Source organism: Anopheles gambiae, chromosome X, assembly GCF_943734735.2.
Source record: "Anopheles gambiae chromosome X, idAnoGambNW_F1_1, whole genome shotgun sequence".
In the NCBI taxonomy this organism is placed as follows: domain Eukaryota; kingdom Metazoa; phylum Arthropoda; class Insecta; order Diptera; family Culicidae; genus Anopheles; species Anopheles gambiae.
In genome coordinates, this window is record NC_064600.1 from 17912646 (window position 1) to 17928885 (window position 16240).

Sequence of the window (16240 nt, forward strand, 5' to 3'; positions counted from 1 at the left end):
TATTGTAGTGTTCTGATCAATTTTAAAAGGAATATTCAGCCAAATTCAAAGTGTGTTATTGTTCCGAGTTTCGGCAGGAGTCCACAACATTGAGCTGTCAAAAATGAACATTTACTGTGTACCTATTTTCGGCAGCATTTAAAGTGAAAAATAACTTGTTTATCGTGATTTTAAAATTCCGAAAAGTTAGAATAAATTAAATAAGCATAAAATCTTTATTATACACCACTTTTTCATTGTTTTACTGTTCTGATTCTCTTAATCACAAAACCTGCCGAACCATTGGCTGACAGCAAAGCTGCCGAAAAAAAGCACAATTTATTTGATATTTTGAAAAATACGAAATGAAATGGTGTGAAACTTCGTATGTGGATATCAAATAATTACACTTTCACTACAAAATTGTGTTTTGTGAAATTTTTTACCACATTTGTGCAGAATTTCACGCTTTTAGCTACTCTGCCGAAAATAGGTACACTGCCGAAAACTGGTACAGTACTACCAAAATTTTATCGATAGTTTTCGGAAGGAGTTTCAAATTTTGTCGGTAGTTTTCAGTATGTTTTGAATAATAAAGGGGGAGGGGGGTTGGTAAGTCCTATTTTTATTTCAAGGAGATGGATTAGATTTGGTTCATAGCGGTCACACGAATGAGGCCTTTCTGTAGTGTCAATCTGAGAATAGTACTACCCAAGTGCCACAAATCAACTAAAGACCACTAAGGCAGCGGTCTAATGTTGTTGCACGCAACATTGTTGCTCGGAAACATATCGCTGAGGTGGTCTATGAATGTTGCTGGCAATATTTCGCTTTGACATTGTTTAGCGTCAAAAAATTTCCAATTAACAGCTCAGAGTTTATTTTTTATCATTCACTTCCCAAATAGCCAGAATTGCTTAAGCAGCTCATTTTGGCACGCTAAAGATCGCTGCTCTAATTCGCCTTTTGCAGTAGATAAACAGCATCAAAGTTCCAGGCGGTCCTTCTAAAAAGCGCCTAAGCAGCTTCCTTAAGCTACGGTGCCGGGGATTATTTTTGTTTGTGTTTTATTTTCAAGCAAGCGTCATGGATGAAATAAACTACAGGATTTGTTTTGTTTGTGTACATGTGTATGTTTTTAAATCCTTAATATTCATAAATTACACGAAACGTATCACAATTTACTGTACAATCACAATCACTTCCTTCAAAATCCCTTCTTCAAAGAACTAATCTAACTTGTACAGCAGCAATGAAATGATTGGCGGCGTCTGTTTTTGACACTTTGACAAGACCCACCTTGTACCGATGTCATGCATTAAAAAGCTATGAAGTTCCACCAAGTTCGGTACACGTTTTTAACAAGCCTTAAAGTTCCATCATGAACCCTACACATAGTGTTAATCAGCCGCAAAGTTCCAAAGAGTACCATGTGCCTGTTAAAAAGCTCCATAGTTCTGCAAAGTATCGTCTATATCTTACCCAAGTGCCACAAATCCACTAAACGACCACTAAACGGCTTCTAAACGACTTAAGTTCTTTACCTAAACGGAATATAGAAAGACTTCGTTTAGCAGACGGCAAACGACTCATGCATGCTAAAAATAGCGAAAAAGCTGGTGGCGCTCTCTGTTGGTGGGATACCCCACCAAACAGTTGAGCTTCATCGCTTGGAGGAGAGCTTTCTCATTTCCTCTGTACTGTTGTATGGTTTTGCATTGAAGTTATGCATCTCTAGAACTAGAACGGCGATACAATTGTTTAAATACTAAATTCCAATGTAAACCACCAGCACTGAAGCAAGTGAAATTTGAGTAATGGTCGTTGGTGTTGATACCCACGTATCTGACCACACGACCATTCATATAGATTTTTGCTCGGAAAGTTAGAAGGCTATATAGGTCATGATAAGATGAAACTTGTCGAAACACATTGCAAGAAAAGGATAGCAATATAATGATGAGTTGTAATACGCCATCTATTGATCAAACCAATGAAGCTGTGGAGCTTTCGTTTTTTTTTTCTATGGATATTCAATTTTCCAGTCGTTTAAGCTTAATCTGTGGCGCTTCGGAAGCTTTCTGGAGGCTTGACGTATACAGGCGGTCCCCGAGATACACGGTACCTCTTATACGCGGATTCGGAGATACGCGGTTTTCTAAATTTGACAATTCTTTGAGCAAATTGTACTGATTTGACACATCAATTGCAAATTGCCAAATAATTTCCGTTTTGATCGAATGTTCAAACCTATTTCAAAAGGTTTAAAACAGTTATATTCAGTCAGAATCATATCAAATAATTCATAAAGTGACTAAAACCGCCCCCTACTTGCAACATTACACGAAAATTTGTGATATTTTAGCTGGAAATCACGAGATTCGACTTACGCGGAAATTCGAGATACGCGGTATTTTGCGGCCGTTTTCGGTCCCCATTAACCGTGTATCTCGGGGACCGCCTGTACACAAAACACTTATAAAATCTTCATTCCGACACAGAAGCGATAAAAATCAAATTCAAGCGAATCTAAATTCATACACCTTGGGATAAGCCCACTTGTATGTTATACCCACTTAGATAGCTGCTCGAAAACTGGTTTACAATGCAAACTGACGGACTGAAATTTCAGCCTACGACCTTAAAACGGAAAGGGCCCCAAATTTAGAAGACCGCGTATCTCCGAATCCGCGTATAAGAGGTGCCGTGTATCTCGGGGATTACCTGTACAGTCTTTCCCCGAGTTACCCGACATTCGAATTACGCGAATTTTTATTTTTGACAATTTATATGTCAAATCAGTGAGTCCCAGTCAGACAGCCTTCTGTTAATTTACCCATTCGAGCAGTTTTGTGTCTGTCATAACAGTAATTTAAGAGCAATTTAGTGGTACGAAGTGTTGTCGTTTGTTGCAGTAAAAAGATATAAATAATAACAAAAAAAGTATTGTGTTGATGATCTTTTAGTGGAAGAAGACGTTGGCGGTGTGTTGAAAACTGTTAAATGTAAAAAACAGCCAAGAAATTGCGTTTATTAGTGCTATTTGTGCATCACCTTCTCCGGGTGAAGTGGCTCTTCAAGTCGAGTTTACTAAAAAAAATACATTGCAATCGTGTGTATAAGTTAAGGAAAAAGATTGAATATAACCATTAAACTGTAATATAATAAATTTCGTGTTATTTATTAACAATTTGGCCGAAAAAAATAAAAATAAAATAGAGGAAGGAATAGGATCTGTCAAAACTGCTGGAATGGATAAATTAACGACTGCTAATTTACCATTAAATTACTCTTAAATTACCGGTAATTTAGCGGTAAAATTGGGGTAAATTAAGTCCGATTTGTCTGACTCAGGTGTTTCTACATACACCGAGAAAGCAGCTGAGAAAATAACTGACAGCATGCTTTGACAGCGACTGACAGCATTTTCGGCGATAGAAATCTCCTCGGCATGCAAAGAACGATAAAGCTGAGAAAAAATTGAATTGGCAGTTTATGGCGAACGATCAATTATAGTTTGCATTTTTGCCGTCTAATAATCGTAAAAATATTATTAAAAAGTAAAAGGAACTTTTTTGACTTCATTTTACCGATTAAAATGGATTTTTTTCAACATCATTTTAAAAGTCTCATTACGGCGCTTTTCAGAGCTTCTACACACACCGACGAGAGAACCGATTGTCAATTTTCTCACAGCCATCTCTCACCTTCAGTCTCGGTGTATGTAGAAACGCTCAGTAAAATTTTCTCCCTCAATTGTCAAATGAAAAAAAATCACTAAAAAGACATAATTAACCGAATTTTCTTCATAAATTGCATTAAATACAATAGAGCGTCGATTATCTGGGCAGCTCCGGACCGGACGGTTGCCGGTTAATCGATTTGCACGGATAATGGTCCAAAAAATGTCAAACGCATATAAAACATATGAAATTCACTAGTTTTATGATTAATTCACCTGGGCAAATCGATGAATCGTTAGTAGAATATTATTTTAATCAATAACTGTAGGTTTAACAACTGTTCATGAACAAAAATGAATTTCGAAAATACCACTAGACACTACAGAGCTGCACAAAAAACTGGTTACCCAATTGACTATCGCTGAAAACTTTCGCCGTACGTATGAACAGCTGTCAGATTTATGCGCACGGTTAAGCCGCCCGCCGGTTAATCCGTCCCCGGATAATCGACGTTCTACTGTATTTGAAGAATTACATAAATGAACTAAATTCAATAAACAAAAAAAACAATATTAATCACGTGAATTTTGGCGGTAGGAATACAGATACAGGGGGTCCCCGAGATACACGGTTAATGAGGACCGAAAACGACCGCAAAATACCGCGTATCTCGAATTTCTGCGTAAGTCGAATCTCGCGATTTTCAGCTAAAATATCACTAATTTTCGTGTAATGTTGCAAGTAGGGGGTGGTTTTAGTCACTACAGGGGGTCCCCGAGATACACGGTTAATGGGGACCGAAAACGACCGTAAAATACCGCGTATCTCGAATTTCCGCGTAAGTCGAATCTCGCGATTTCCAGCTAAAATATCACTAATTTTCGTGTAATGTTGCAAGTAGGGGGCGGTTTTAGTCACTTTATGAATTATCTGATATGATTCTGACTGAATATAACAGTTTTAAACCTTTTGAAATAGTTTTTAACATTCGATCAAATGGAAATTATTTGGCAATTTACAATTGATGTGTCAAATCAGTACAATTTGTTCAAAGAATTGTCAAATTTAGAAAACCGCGTATCTTCGAATCCGCGTATAAGAGGTACCGTGTATCTCGGGGACCGCCTGTATATGAATTATCTGATATGATTCTGACTGAATATAACAGTTTTAAACCTTTTGAAATAGTTTTTAACATTCGATCAAAACGGATATTATTTGGCAATTTACAATTGATGTGTCAAATCAGTACAATTTGTTCAAAGAATTGTCAAATTTAGAAAACCGCGTATCTTCGAATCCGCGTATAAGAGGTACCGTGTATCTCGGGGACCGCCTGTACATCGGTATTACTGGTCACTCTGTAGCTGACCGCCCAGCATCAAAGTGTCAAAGTTTTCGTAACAGGTTCAAACCAGCACCAAAACACCGTTACACCGTTGGAATGCGTTCCGTTTTGCTGTTTTTTTTCTTTTATACCTTTATTCTTCTAAATTTCTTTTGTTGTTGTTTGTTTGTAATCTTTCTTAGTTTTGCTTCCATATGTATCACATCAAGTTTTATTTCTGGTTGGTTTTGCTTTGCCATTTTTATCTTTGCATCTCTTTGCCCAAAAATGCATTTAATTATATTATATGTGCGCTGATTAGCAATTAAGGGTTTCTTGCTCACCTTTGCTCTGATTAGGGTTGTCCTATTTTTGCCTTCCATTTTAGGTCGGGATTCTTGGCATTTAGCAAGAAGAAGGACAAGGCAGGAGGCCGGGGAGGATTTGTTGATCGGGCGCTAGCGTAGTAAGTTTCACCCGTGCGAGGGCTGGTTGGGTTTCCACATTACAAATCATTCCTTACATTACGTTCTTACTTTATACGCTTACCATTATTGCTACACCGAATTAAGTGCTACTGGGTACCGAGCGCACCTTACAGACACAGATTAATCACACCTAGCCGTCAGCCATCCATCGCTTGGCCCAGCCGCGCACATGGAATTATGTTGCGATTGTGATGGAGAAGGAAAGCAGTAACGGGGGTCAGAGTAATCTTTTTGTTTGTTTGTTTGTTCGTTTTGCATTCATTGTATAATGTTAGTAGAGCGGTGTATGTACGTTAATGTTTGCTAGAAGATAGAGAGATAGAGAGAGAGAAAGAGATGTGTGTGTATATTACATATGTATGTTTAATAAATATATGCCTATGCCAATTGTACATATCTATATATTTATCCATACATATGCGTGTAAATAAATCATCACATGCTCGGAACATGCGCGCACATTTGTATATAGATTATATTATTATGATAATAATCATTATTACTATTACTATTATTATTATTATTATTATTATTATTACTATTATTATTATTATTATTATTATTATTATTATGTAAAATTGCATTAATTCTCACTGATTTTTTACTTCTTCAACATATAGATGCATCTAATCGTGCAATTCTGCAATTCCCCCCTCTTGTCGCACTCGCACTCTCATTCTCTCTCTCTCTCTCTCTCTCTCTCTCTCTCTCTCTCCCTCTCTCTTTCTCTCTTTCTCTCTCTCTCTCTCTCTCCATCTCTCATGTCGTTATCGTTATAACATTCCAGGTCAGTATTCAGAATATAGCCTTTCCAATTTCCGCAAGTAGATTAGCTTAGTACACCAAGCTATCATGCGCTCCGACAGGTCTGCGAGTGGTGAAATACGATATGATAAACACTTACACACTTAGAAGAAACATCGAGGCTAAGTTCATTTGACTGTTTTGTTTTGTAAAAAGTCTACTATTTTACGATGTGTTGTTGGTTATGTGGGCCTAATTGGGAGCTATATTTTCATCGTCCAAATTGGAGTATACCGGACCAATATTCTACTTGCCTCCAATCTTCCGTTGCTTCTCTCCCTGTCTGCTGCTGTACCGTCTACTAAAAGCGGTGCGATAGAAACCGCTCTGCACCTAAGTCTTCCGCTAGTAGCTAGTTACTAATGTGTTATTTATTTATTTATTTATTTAGAAAAAGAAAAAAGATATCTCGATCGATCTCAGTCACATGATAGTCAGTCGATCATCACACATCAACTCATACCCACACTTACTGGGATTTTTCTCATTGTTCGTTCAGCTAACTCTCTGCCTATATCGGTACTTCTGGATCCGGCAATGGCATTCTTGCCATACCTTGAGTGTGCATGTGTGGTAGGAAACACGTACATGAGTCCTTGTTCATCGATTTGATATGTGTTTTCTATCGTAGATTGGTGGAAACATGGGCAGCAACTGTAGTGTGTGACGGAAAAAAAAGCTTTAGCGCAGTTTTGTTTTTCATTGGTCCAAAAACACATCCTAACGTTCACAGTTGGAGTTGGGGAAGAATGGAGAAGCAAAAACACATACACAAAAGCCTCCTTTCAACACATCCACTTACACACGGATTGGCTATACGGATATCTCGATTCGAAGGGCTCGAACTAGTTTCTATTTGCTCTTTTACATATCTATAGCACTTATAATTACATCAGTCCCTATGGGCTGGGAGAGGGGGTGGAGCACGGTAGCGTCAGTAGCGGTCTTTTTCGACCATTGCTCCTTCTCCTGGATACTAGCAGTAGTAAGTGGTGGCAGCACTTCAATCTGTTTGGGCATGTACATATATGGTATGTTTCGAAATCTGTTTTTCACTTTGTCTGATTTGCTCTCGTGCATGTGTGTGATGTATGTTAGTGCACAATTATAGCATGTTTTGTTGACATACAGATGGTTATTGATACGTTTGCTTATCTTGTTTCAATACGCTGTGTAATACCTATATAGTTTTTGTGTCACTTTCGTACAGCCCCCCGTTTGAATGTTGATTAGGTTAGCTTATGGAAACTTCGAGCCTGGCACGCTTCGTATCTGCACACAAGCTACAGATACAGATTCTTTTAATTGTGTGGCCGTCGTTGCAATGGCTAAATAATGCAATCAAAAGCATAGTAGCACTGCTACAGTGAAGTATTGTTTGTTGCTGTAACTAATTCATTTCTAAGACTTCTAAGACGTGTGTTTGTGTTTTGAGAGTTTACTTTCATTAAAACAAAAAAATAACGTAAACATGATGCATTCTTCTAGCAAACGGTTATTACCGTTCGTTTAGTTATTAGAAATAATAAAAATCTTTTAATTGTCTTATCTACACTCCTGTTGATTAGCGGTTTAGTTGCGTTTAAGCAAAAGTATAACTACAGTATGTGTCTTATGATTTTTGTCTTGTTCTTGTGTTATGAAAAGATCTTAACCTAGGTCATGTTTGTCTTTTCGTTAAAAAAGAAGTACCTGTTCACCGTGACACTATATACGTCTTGTTTTTGTTAATACTATTGCTACTCCATCTGTTGCTGTGCTCACTGTTTGTACGAATGCTGACTTCGAGGAAAAGCTCCACTGAATAGCATACAGACACGTATTGTGTGTGTGTGTGTGTCAGAGTCGCTAATGCATTCGGGGGGCGCTAATGCTTCTATGGCATAATTTGGAATGGTTCTTCCTTACACTAAATTCACTACTACAGTTTAATTCGTTGTATCACTAACTCGTCGTGCAGCCGCAAGAATTGCTTGCATTCTAGATGAAGAAGATGTAAGGAAAATCAGGTGCTGCGATCAGTAAAAAATGAAAAACTTGTAAATAATAAAGAATTAGTGAGGGTAAAACAGTTGAAAACGAGAACGAAAATGAGAGTGAGAGAGAAAGAGACTAAAAGCAAACAATCGAACAAAGACTTACACGAACATCGAAGAGTCATACTGGAGTGCAAGTGCAATCTGCACACTATCGAAGTACGGGCAAAATGCTTCCGTCCCACACGTACATCAAAACAACACAAGAAATAGGAAAAGGGTTAAAATAATGGATAGTTGTATTTTTCAATAAAAAAGGGTATTTCTTAATAGAAGACAAAAACATTCGTTCATCTTTGACTGTGTTTACGGTTACTACTACGTTTTAATGCTAAACATCCACTCCCCCTCCACCCCCCCCCCCCTCTCCCTTCCCCAACTATCACCCACACACTTTATCTAGATAAATCTCTGCTCTTTGTTTCGCGCACTTCCGCCTTCCCACTGTCCTGTCGGCGTTCACTCGCAACTCCCTCGCTGTTTCGAGCTTGTGTTGTTTAACTTTGCTTTTCTTCTATCTTAGCTATAGAACTTTGACGATGTGTGTGTGTGTATGTTTTACTTTCTTCTCTCTTTCTATTTTGCAATTGCGCTGGACTTAGCTTCCATTGCATTCGTGTGGATATTTTTTAGATTGCCTAAGGAGACCCGCAGCCGGCTTGCAGTATGCGGTTCTGCCCAGGCACCCTAAATCCTAAAGCCTACTCATTAGATACATGCATGCCAACAAGCACGAATGGGGTACACATACACGCACGCACACACACGTATGCTGTCATATAGTGATAATATCGCGCTTCCCATCAATCGGGGAGGACCGATGGTGCTTATAGGCTGTTGTGAAATTAAACCGCCGATGAGGCCGCGATACCGCGTCCGCTAAACTGTGTCGTTACTTTATAAATACAATAAAACAATACTTTGTTTAATTAAAAAAAAGTACCATTGCAAGCAGAGTACGTATAATACAATATAAAGATCACGAATTCAAGTGTGCTATCGATAGCTTAAAATAATTTACACATTCCTTCGTTTCCCCGTCCTGTCTCTGCGGGAGAAAAAGAAAGAGAGAAAGAGAGAAAACAACACAAACCCCCCCCCCCCCCCCTATCGGAAGCCGCAACAGGTAAGCAAAACGGAATAAAAAGACAGACCGGCAAACTGACTTAGTGAGTACGCGTTACGATCACTTAGGAGCTTGCTAGCCTCTCACTGTGTGTAACGTTTCTGGCGTTACCAAACAAATGTCCCGCAAGTAAATGCACATTAATTGTTCGATTTGGCGATCGTTAGCGTTACTGGCTTCGCGCGGGAACGAATGTTGATTGAATCCTTCGTTTGCTTGGGTTTGCTCTTTCTGTCTTGCTGCTACTGCCTTCCCCATCCGGGGTGGATCGGGACTGAGTTGTTGTGTGTATTGGTGTGCACACAATTGAGATTGTGTCCTATCTCCTCCTCTCCCCATCCCATTCCCCAATCCCCCCGCCGTTTCCGATGACTCTGCAGGCCGGCTCCGTTCGAGCCTTGGTTTCGAGATTCGAAGCCGAAACGGCGACCTACTGGCCTACTTCAACAGCCGTTGCGCGCTGCTGCCGTCCTCCTCCTCGCCATTGCTTCGTTTCGGCCGCGTCGCACCGGTGCCTTCCTGCTGCTCGTCGCTACCCCCACGCAAACAGTTCAGCCTGTACTAATTGACGTTCGCTTTGCGCGAGCCACGCGGTTTGATCGTTTCGGAAATCTGCCACATCGCGTCCTCGTCTAGATAGTACTCGAAGTTGTCGAAGAAACCGATGATGCGCTCGTTCTTCTTGAATGGGTAGGATCTGCCAAAAAGGAAGAAAAAGAAATGTGCGGCACACAAGCACACACGAGGCATCGTTAGCAGGACACAATAGACATGCTCGCCGTTGGTTGACGTACCCTTTCTTAAAACGCTTCATGTTTACCACGATGTGGTACTGCTGCCAGCGTTTGGAGAAGTTGGTCGACCCGTCCGGCAACAGATCCGGGTTGCCGATGTGCACGAAGGTAAGATCCTGCAGTACAAGTCCACTGAGACGACGACAAAAAAAAAAAAGAAAATAAAATCAATTTAATAAAAACCACGCAACGTGGATGTGTACAAAACAAAGATTAACGTAAAGCAGCGCTACACTTACATGTACGGAATGCAGGGTGGGTTCGTTTCAGCCAACGCTTGCCGGTACGCCCGGAAGCTGGAGCTGGAATCGATCAATGCGCAGTACTCCTTTAATCCTTCCGTGATCGTTTTATGCCACTCGAGCCTTTCAACGGAAAGCCAGGAACCACCACCAAGAACGAATGAGAAGCCATCGTGTTAAAAGGTTTGCTTTGCTTGCCCGTGATACAGTTGATGCCCCCTTTCTCCCCCTCTGAAACAAATCATACCTTCGAATCGGAGCCGAATCCAGCGCAGACAGCAGGGCCAGATACGAGTTGTAGTTGTTGATTTTCCGCAGATGTTTCATAATTTTGATGAATTTGATCACGTGCTTCTCCCTATCTTTGGCATCGTTTTGGGAAAGTATCTGCGTGCGAGCCCTAGAATGTAATGTAGGAATATATAAATTAGTGCCATACGCCAAACCAAACGCTTCTTTGCACGACCAGACATCATACCAGTAAGACATCTTGTTAAAGTGCTCGGTAAAACGGGTCAGATTCGGAGACCGCTCCTCGCACTGCTCCTGCGCCCATATCAGCACCTCCGGTATTTCGATCTTCTGGAACAGCTCCGCATCGAGCAGCGTCATCTGCTCGGCTATCTCGGCCGACTTCAGATCGAGCAGGGTCGGCGGCTGGGCGACGAGCGCCCGGGACGACAGCGTCGGCACGGTGAGCGACGCCTTCTGCTTGTAGATCAACGCCTTCTCGATCAGCTTCACCCGGAGCAGCTTCGCCATCGTCAGGTGGCCGGCGCTTACCAGCTGATAGTCAAAGTTCATCAGTATCACCAGCAGTCGTTCGCTCAAATCTGGCGTACTATGGGGGGAGGGGGGGGGGGCAAAAACGGTAGCATATAACATCAGTAAATCATGGCAAGCAAACAAAACAAAAACAAGAAAGTGAATTCGTTTGGTGCGCTACGTACGTCAGATCGTTTACCACCCGCACCAACAGGGAAAAGGATTCTTTGGCGGCTTTCTGTTTGGCATCATTCATCTGACAGTGGTAGACGGTGTATCGATGGGACAGCTTCTGGATTAGGTCCAACGGCGAGATAAAGGTACGGAACGTAGTTATGAACGCTTCACCGTAAGCTGCAAGGGTTACGAAAAGGGTAGCGAGAATGTGGTTTTATGTGGTTACTTGCGTTACGCTATTTTGTTTTGCTCTAAGCAGCACACACACACACTGCCAGGTGTCCTATGGGCACCACTGAGCGGTTAGAATGCATTGACAATAAGCAGAGCAAAACTTGGCAGGCTCAAGCGCGCTTATAGGTTCGTCTCTTAGCCGCTCAATTAAGTTGAGTGTTTGTGCCATTGCTGTACCTTTTGCGAGTTGCAGAAGCGTTATAGGGGCAAAAGCACATTACGTAATTTAAGTATTCAGAAAGAACGGCTTCGGCCGTATTGCTTAAGTAATTCTATACATTATGTAAGCAATACGACCAGGCCATCACTAATGAATAATAAATAAATGTAATTCTATGAATTGAAATGGCGCTCATTAATTCTATTCATGCCAGTACATAAAGAATCAAATAATTTAGAACGTTTACGAGGAAAGTGTGTAAAAAAAGTTTAACCAATTAATTTATCAATTTGTGTTTAAACACAAAAAAAAACACAGAAAGCGAGCTATTCTAAGAAAACATACACTGAACCCCTTTATAACGAGTATTCCCTTTTGGATGAGATTTTCGTAAAACGAGCAATCTGATATGCTCTTTAAGTAATTAGTATGCAAGAGAGTAAGTTTTGTTCTCTGCTTGTGGAAGACTTGTGGAATGTATTCTTTCAGTAGCGTTGCGATGTTAGTAAGTATATCGCAACACGTCTGCCGTTATCATGTCTTGAATTAAATTGTTTCTTAGAATTACAGTGCGGACAATAACATCAACCATATCCTAAGCGCTCGTGAGTTATCAAACCTCTTTTTCACAGCTACGCGCGACGAAGAACGCTACGAAACGGTGCAAAAAATCAGCCCGGGTCTCACTCGGGCAAATTACTACAAAAGCGATCTGTTACCCCGAGCTAGACTCCGGCAAAACACTGAATGGGTTAACAAGCGTTTAAGTCGTTCGAACAGAAAAAATGAAACAAATTCCATTTTAGATTCCCTGTGCGTTATTACACTAGAGACAAGGATTCTAATGTCATAAAGCTCGCTGGAATCTTGACAGCCGAATTCTAATTCCATCTACCAAATCTAATAGCACCATAATTGTCTGCAGCATGGTTACATTTGCATTTCGTTGGAATAATAAAGTAGTAGTATTATTATGGCATGGGAACCAATAATCTGTTTTTTGTTACTAATTGTATAGAAAAATCATCCAGCGTAACGAGCTTTCCGTATTACTAGTGGGTCAATGCAACGCATTAATCTCGTTATATGAGGGTTTACTGTACACTACTTGAACAAAACAAGCCTTACAATAATACATAAAAGACAAATAAATAATATAATCTAAAATGGATTAAAATATTATGTTATCAAAAAGGAAGTTACATCCAAGCTATGTGGCTATACCAAGGAATGTGGACGATAGTCCAAGGTTCGTCAAAAAAAAAAAAAAACGACAGTTTAAGTAACAGCCAGGAAAGCATGCACTGAGTAGTACAACAGTGTGAAATTAAAAAAAACGGATCGACATGCACTAGATACTAGCTCCATACAACTTTTACGTAATTCGGTATTGGTTGCATTTGTAAGACGAAACCGCTTACCATCCTCTAAACAATCGTCTGTCGGTATGGATATTTGTTTTGTTTCGGTAGTTTACAGAAATGAAGCAATGTAATGACACAGATTAATTGCGATGTTTGATTGCGAGGCGTTAGAAGGTACAATGGGAGGGGGAGGAGGTGGAAGAAGGATAGGGGCAGTGAATAGCCAATGTGTGCCACATATGTTACAAGGTTCATTTCAGTTATTGGAAATTGATTTTCAGTTTGATTGTTTTTGTTTTGACATTTGCAATACATTAGTAATAAGAGGGTGAACGATAATAGAATGGTATTGTGGTAGTGGTTAACGTTAAAGAAACGAGGCGAAGGTGTATACAGGGATACCGCGACAAAACGAAACAGACAGAAGACAAAAGAAGAAAAAACAATACACGACACATTAAACGTTTTGTGTGACTTTAAAGTACAGTGATAGCTGCCGGTGTAGCTGTACGCAACGGCTAGTGAGGAGGACGGGCTAGTGGGACGACGTGGCCCACCTGCTAGCGTGTCCTGAGCGAGCGCAGTACACAACCCGGGAGCCAACCCACTTGGCAATGCTAGCGAGCGGCACGTGCACGCAATGGCAGGAGGAGCAGTACGCAATGCTTACCGTCTGAGTTCTTCTGCACCCGGGTGGCGTGGATGATGAGTGCATCCGGGTGGCCGCCCTTGACGTCTGGACCGTCCTCGTTTTCCTTCTTAAACACTAGATAGTTGCTCACGTCCAGCTCCTCCATCAGATTCAGTGGTTGCTGTTGCAGCTCCATCGCCATCGTCATGCCATTCTGAAACGCGAAATAACAGATATTTAGATTAGAACTATCAATTTTAAATACCTGCAAAACACACATAGACACATTAAAAAAAAAAACAAATAAACAAAAGATGCCAAGAAAATGACACAAACCAGACATTCAGGTCGCATAGACAAGAGGAGGAATAAGGAATATTTGGTGTTCCAGAAAGAGACAAAAAGGCTACACAAAACACAGCAGCATTTGTTAGTACTAGTTTCAAACAATAAAATTTGTAAAGATCGAGGTACATTGCCCGTACTCGCTAGTGTCATTTTCACTAGCGCATATAGCGACGACCAGCGCAAGCTATAGGTCGGTATAATTTATGTGTCAAAATTATTCATACTTGGTGTCTCATCAAGTTTCGACCAGGCTATCTGTAGGCCATTTGAAACGTTGATCAACGTTTATAAATTGCTACAAATTAGGCCGTTGAGTGTTGTTGGTGGACAAATCGTCATTCAAACAATGCGCTAGGCAACATTTCGCCTTATGTTCCAATCTCTATCCATCAGTGTGTAAAATTGTAGCCTCCTCGACCCGAAACACTTTTTGACAGATAAATTATACCAGCCTCTAGCTTCCACCCGCCGCCACTAAATGGCATACGTGTTAACAAAAATTACACTAGAGAGCACGATCAATGTAGCCCGGCCTTACAGGGTTTTCCAGGGATTCTCATAGTTGTGGGACACTTCCTAGACTCGTTCCTATTGGAAGTGAACTTCGTATTTTGGAAATTCAACTCTATGGCACCCTTTTTGGACAGGCTCGTTTGAAATTCCTATTGCATTTGTCCAACAAGGGTGCTAAAGAGTCCAATTCCCATTACAATAAGTTCATTTCACGTAAGAAAGAGTTAATAAAGTTTCCCACAGCTATGAGAACTCCTGGAAAACCCTGTAATACACAATACTTCTTCTACATAATAATGCACAAAATATGAAATTAATGAAGGAAATGAAACCTCTAACCCTCTAATAGGCGTGAGCACTGTTATGCTATTAGGAAAATCCATAGCTAAAACGTTAAGCGAAATATTTTTAGACTAACAGAAACAGGGAGTGGTTAACGGGAGGTGATAGGTTAGCGACGCCATAAAACGTCCTACGTAAATGGAGTGGAAAAAGGAAAAAGTAGAAAGTAATAGTAGTAGTAGTAGTAGTAGTAGTAGTAGTAGTAGTAAGTGCACCTTATTATTCCGTCTAAGTATGACCTCAACCTCGTCCCCGTCTTTGTTGCTTGCCCGTTCGTCACCGGCATCGCCAGCCGGCAGTGGCGATTGCGTGGTGGACGCTTCGTAGATCATCGCATCACTGGACGGCAACACGGCCTGCCCGCCGCTACTGCTGCTGCTAGTTCTATCCTTGTTATGGCTATCGTTTAAATAACTACTAGATTCAACGTTATTACTACTACTGCCGCTAGTGTTATTGCTGTGGCTGTGGTTGGTGACGCTGACTAGATGCTGGCTGGTGCTGCCGCTGCCGCGACCAGCCGTACTGGCGAGATTCAGATTGGAAGCGGAGGAGGGGAAAGCGGAGGAGGAGGAGGCGGACAGATTGTCGCCGGCAATGGGCGCTCGCGTGGTCGCATCGCACAGGTGCAGATAGTCATCGTCGGCCGCGTGCTGGCCACCGGCCGGATGCCGCCGGTTAGGGGAGTGGTAACGAATGCCGCACTGCTCGGTGGCAGCGCCAGCAGCAGCAGCGCCACCATCGTCACCAACGGAAGAGATAGTGGTAGTAGTAGTAGTAGTAGCAGCTATGTTGGTGAGGGTAGTACTAGTAGTGGAAGTGGACGCTGCACTGCCGCTAGCAGTGGCCGGCTCCGCCTCGGGCTCGGATGCTGCCAGTGGTGGTTGCGCTACCTTCGGTGTTTTCACGTCCAGCGTTTGATTGCAGACAGCAGACGGTTTGCTGCCCGTACCGGACTGGGTCGAGGCGAGCGAGGACGTTGATGGCGAAGGTGACGTGTTGATTACGTTCGGCGCTTGGGCCTGCTGCTGGTGATAGTGGTGCTGCGCGTGGTGGTGCTGCTGCTGGTCCTGGAATATCTTCGGACTGGGTGGCGGGGTCGATGCGATGCTGGGCGTTTTGCTGTTGATGCGCTGGCGCTTCGGTGGCAGCGCGGGCGGCTTCACGCTCACGTTCGGCGAGCTCGGTGGCGACACCGTAGCCGGAGCAATGCGCGACGGCGAGAGG

The 16240-nt window shown here is 41.7% G+C and overlaps 1 protein-coding gene across 19 annotated transcripts in view; it reads right to left on the reverse strand.

The window, feature by feature from the left end:
- Positions 1–8533: 8533 nt before the first annotated feature.
- Positions 8534–16240, reverse strand: part of LOC1270418 (guanine nucleotide-releasing factor 2) — a 53271-nt gene continuing 45564 nt past the window's right edge. For 13 of the 19 annotated variants that reach the window (XM_061650041.1, XM_061650051.1, XM_061650069.1 and 10 more), the window contains 9 exons: positions 15229–16240; positions 13850–14024; positions 13237–13254; positions 11430–11598; positions 10958–11320; positions 10727–10879; positions 10477–10602; positions 10238–10369; positions 8534–10140 (listed from right to left, as the gene is read on the reverse strand). In XM_061650041.1, the coding sequence (XP_061506025.1) occupies positions 10005–10140; positions 10238–10369; positions 10477–10602; positions 10727–10879; positions 10958–11320; positions 11430–11598; positions 13237–13254; positions 13850–14024; positions 15229–16240 (2284 nt within the window). In that variant the 3' untranslated portion in view covers positions 8534–10004. The remainder of the gene's footprint in view (positions 10141–10237; positions 10370–10476; positions 10603–10726; positions 10880–10957; positions 11321–11429; positions 11599–13236; positions 13255–13849; positions 14025–15228) is intronic. The other 6 variants (XM_061650117.1, XM_061650019.1, XM_061649998.1 and 3 more) reach the window with 3 other exon arrangements.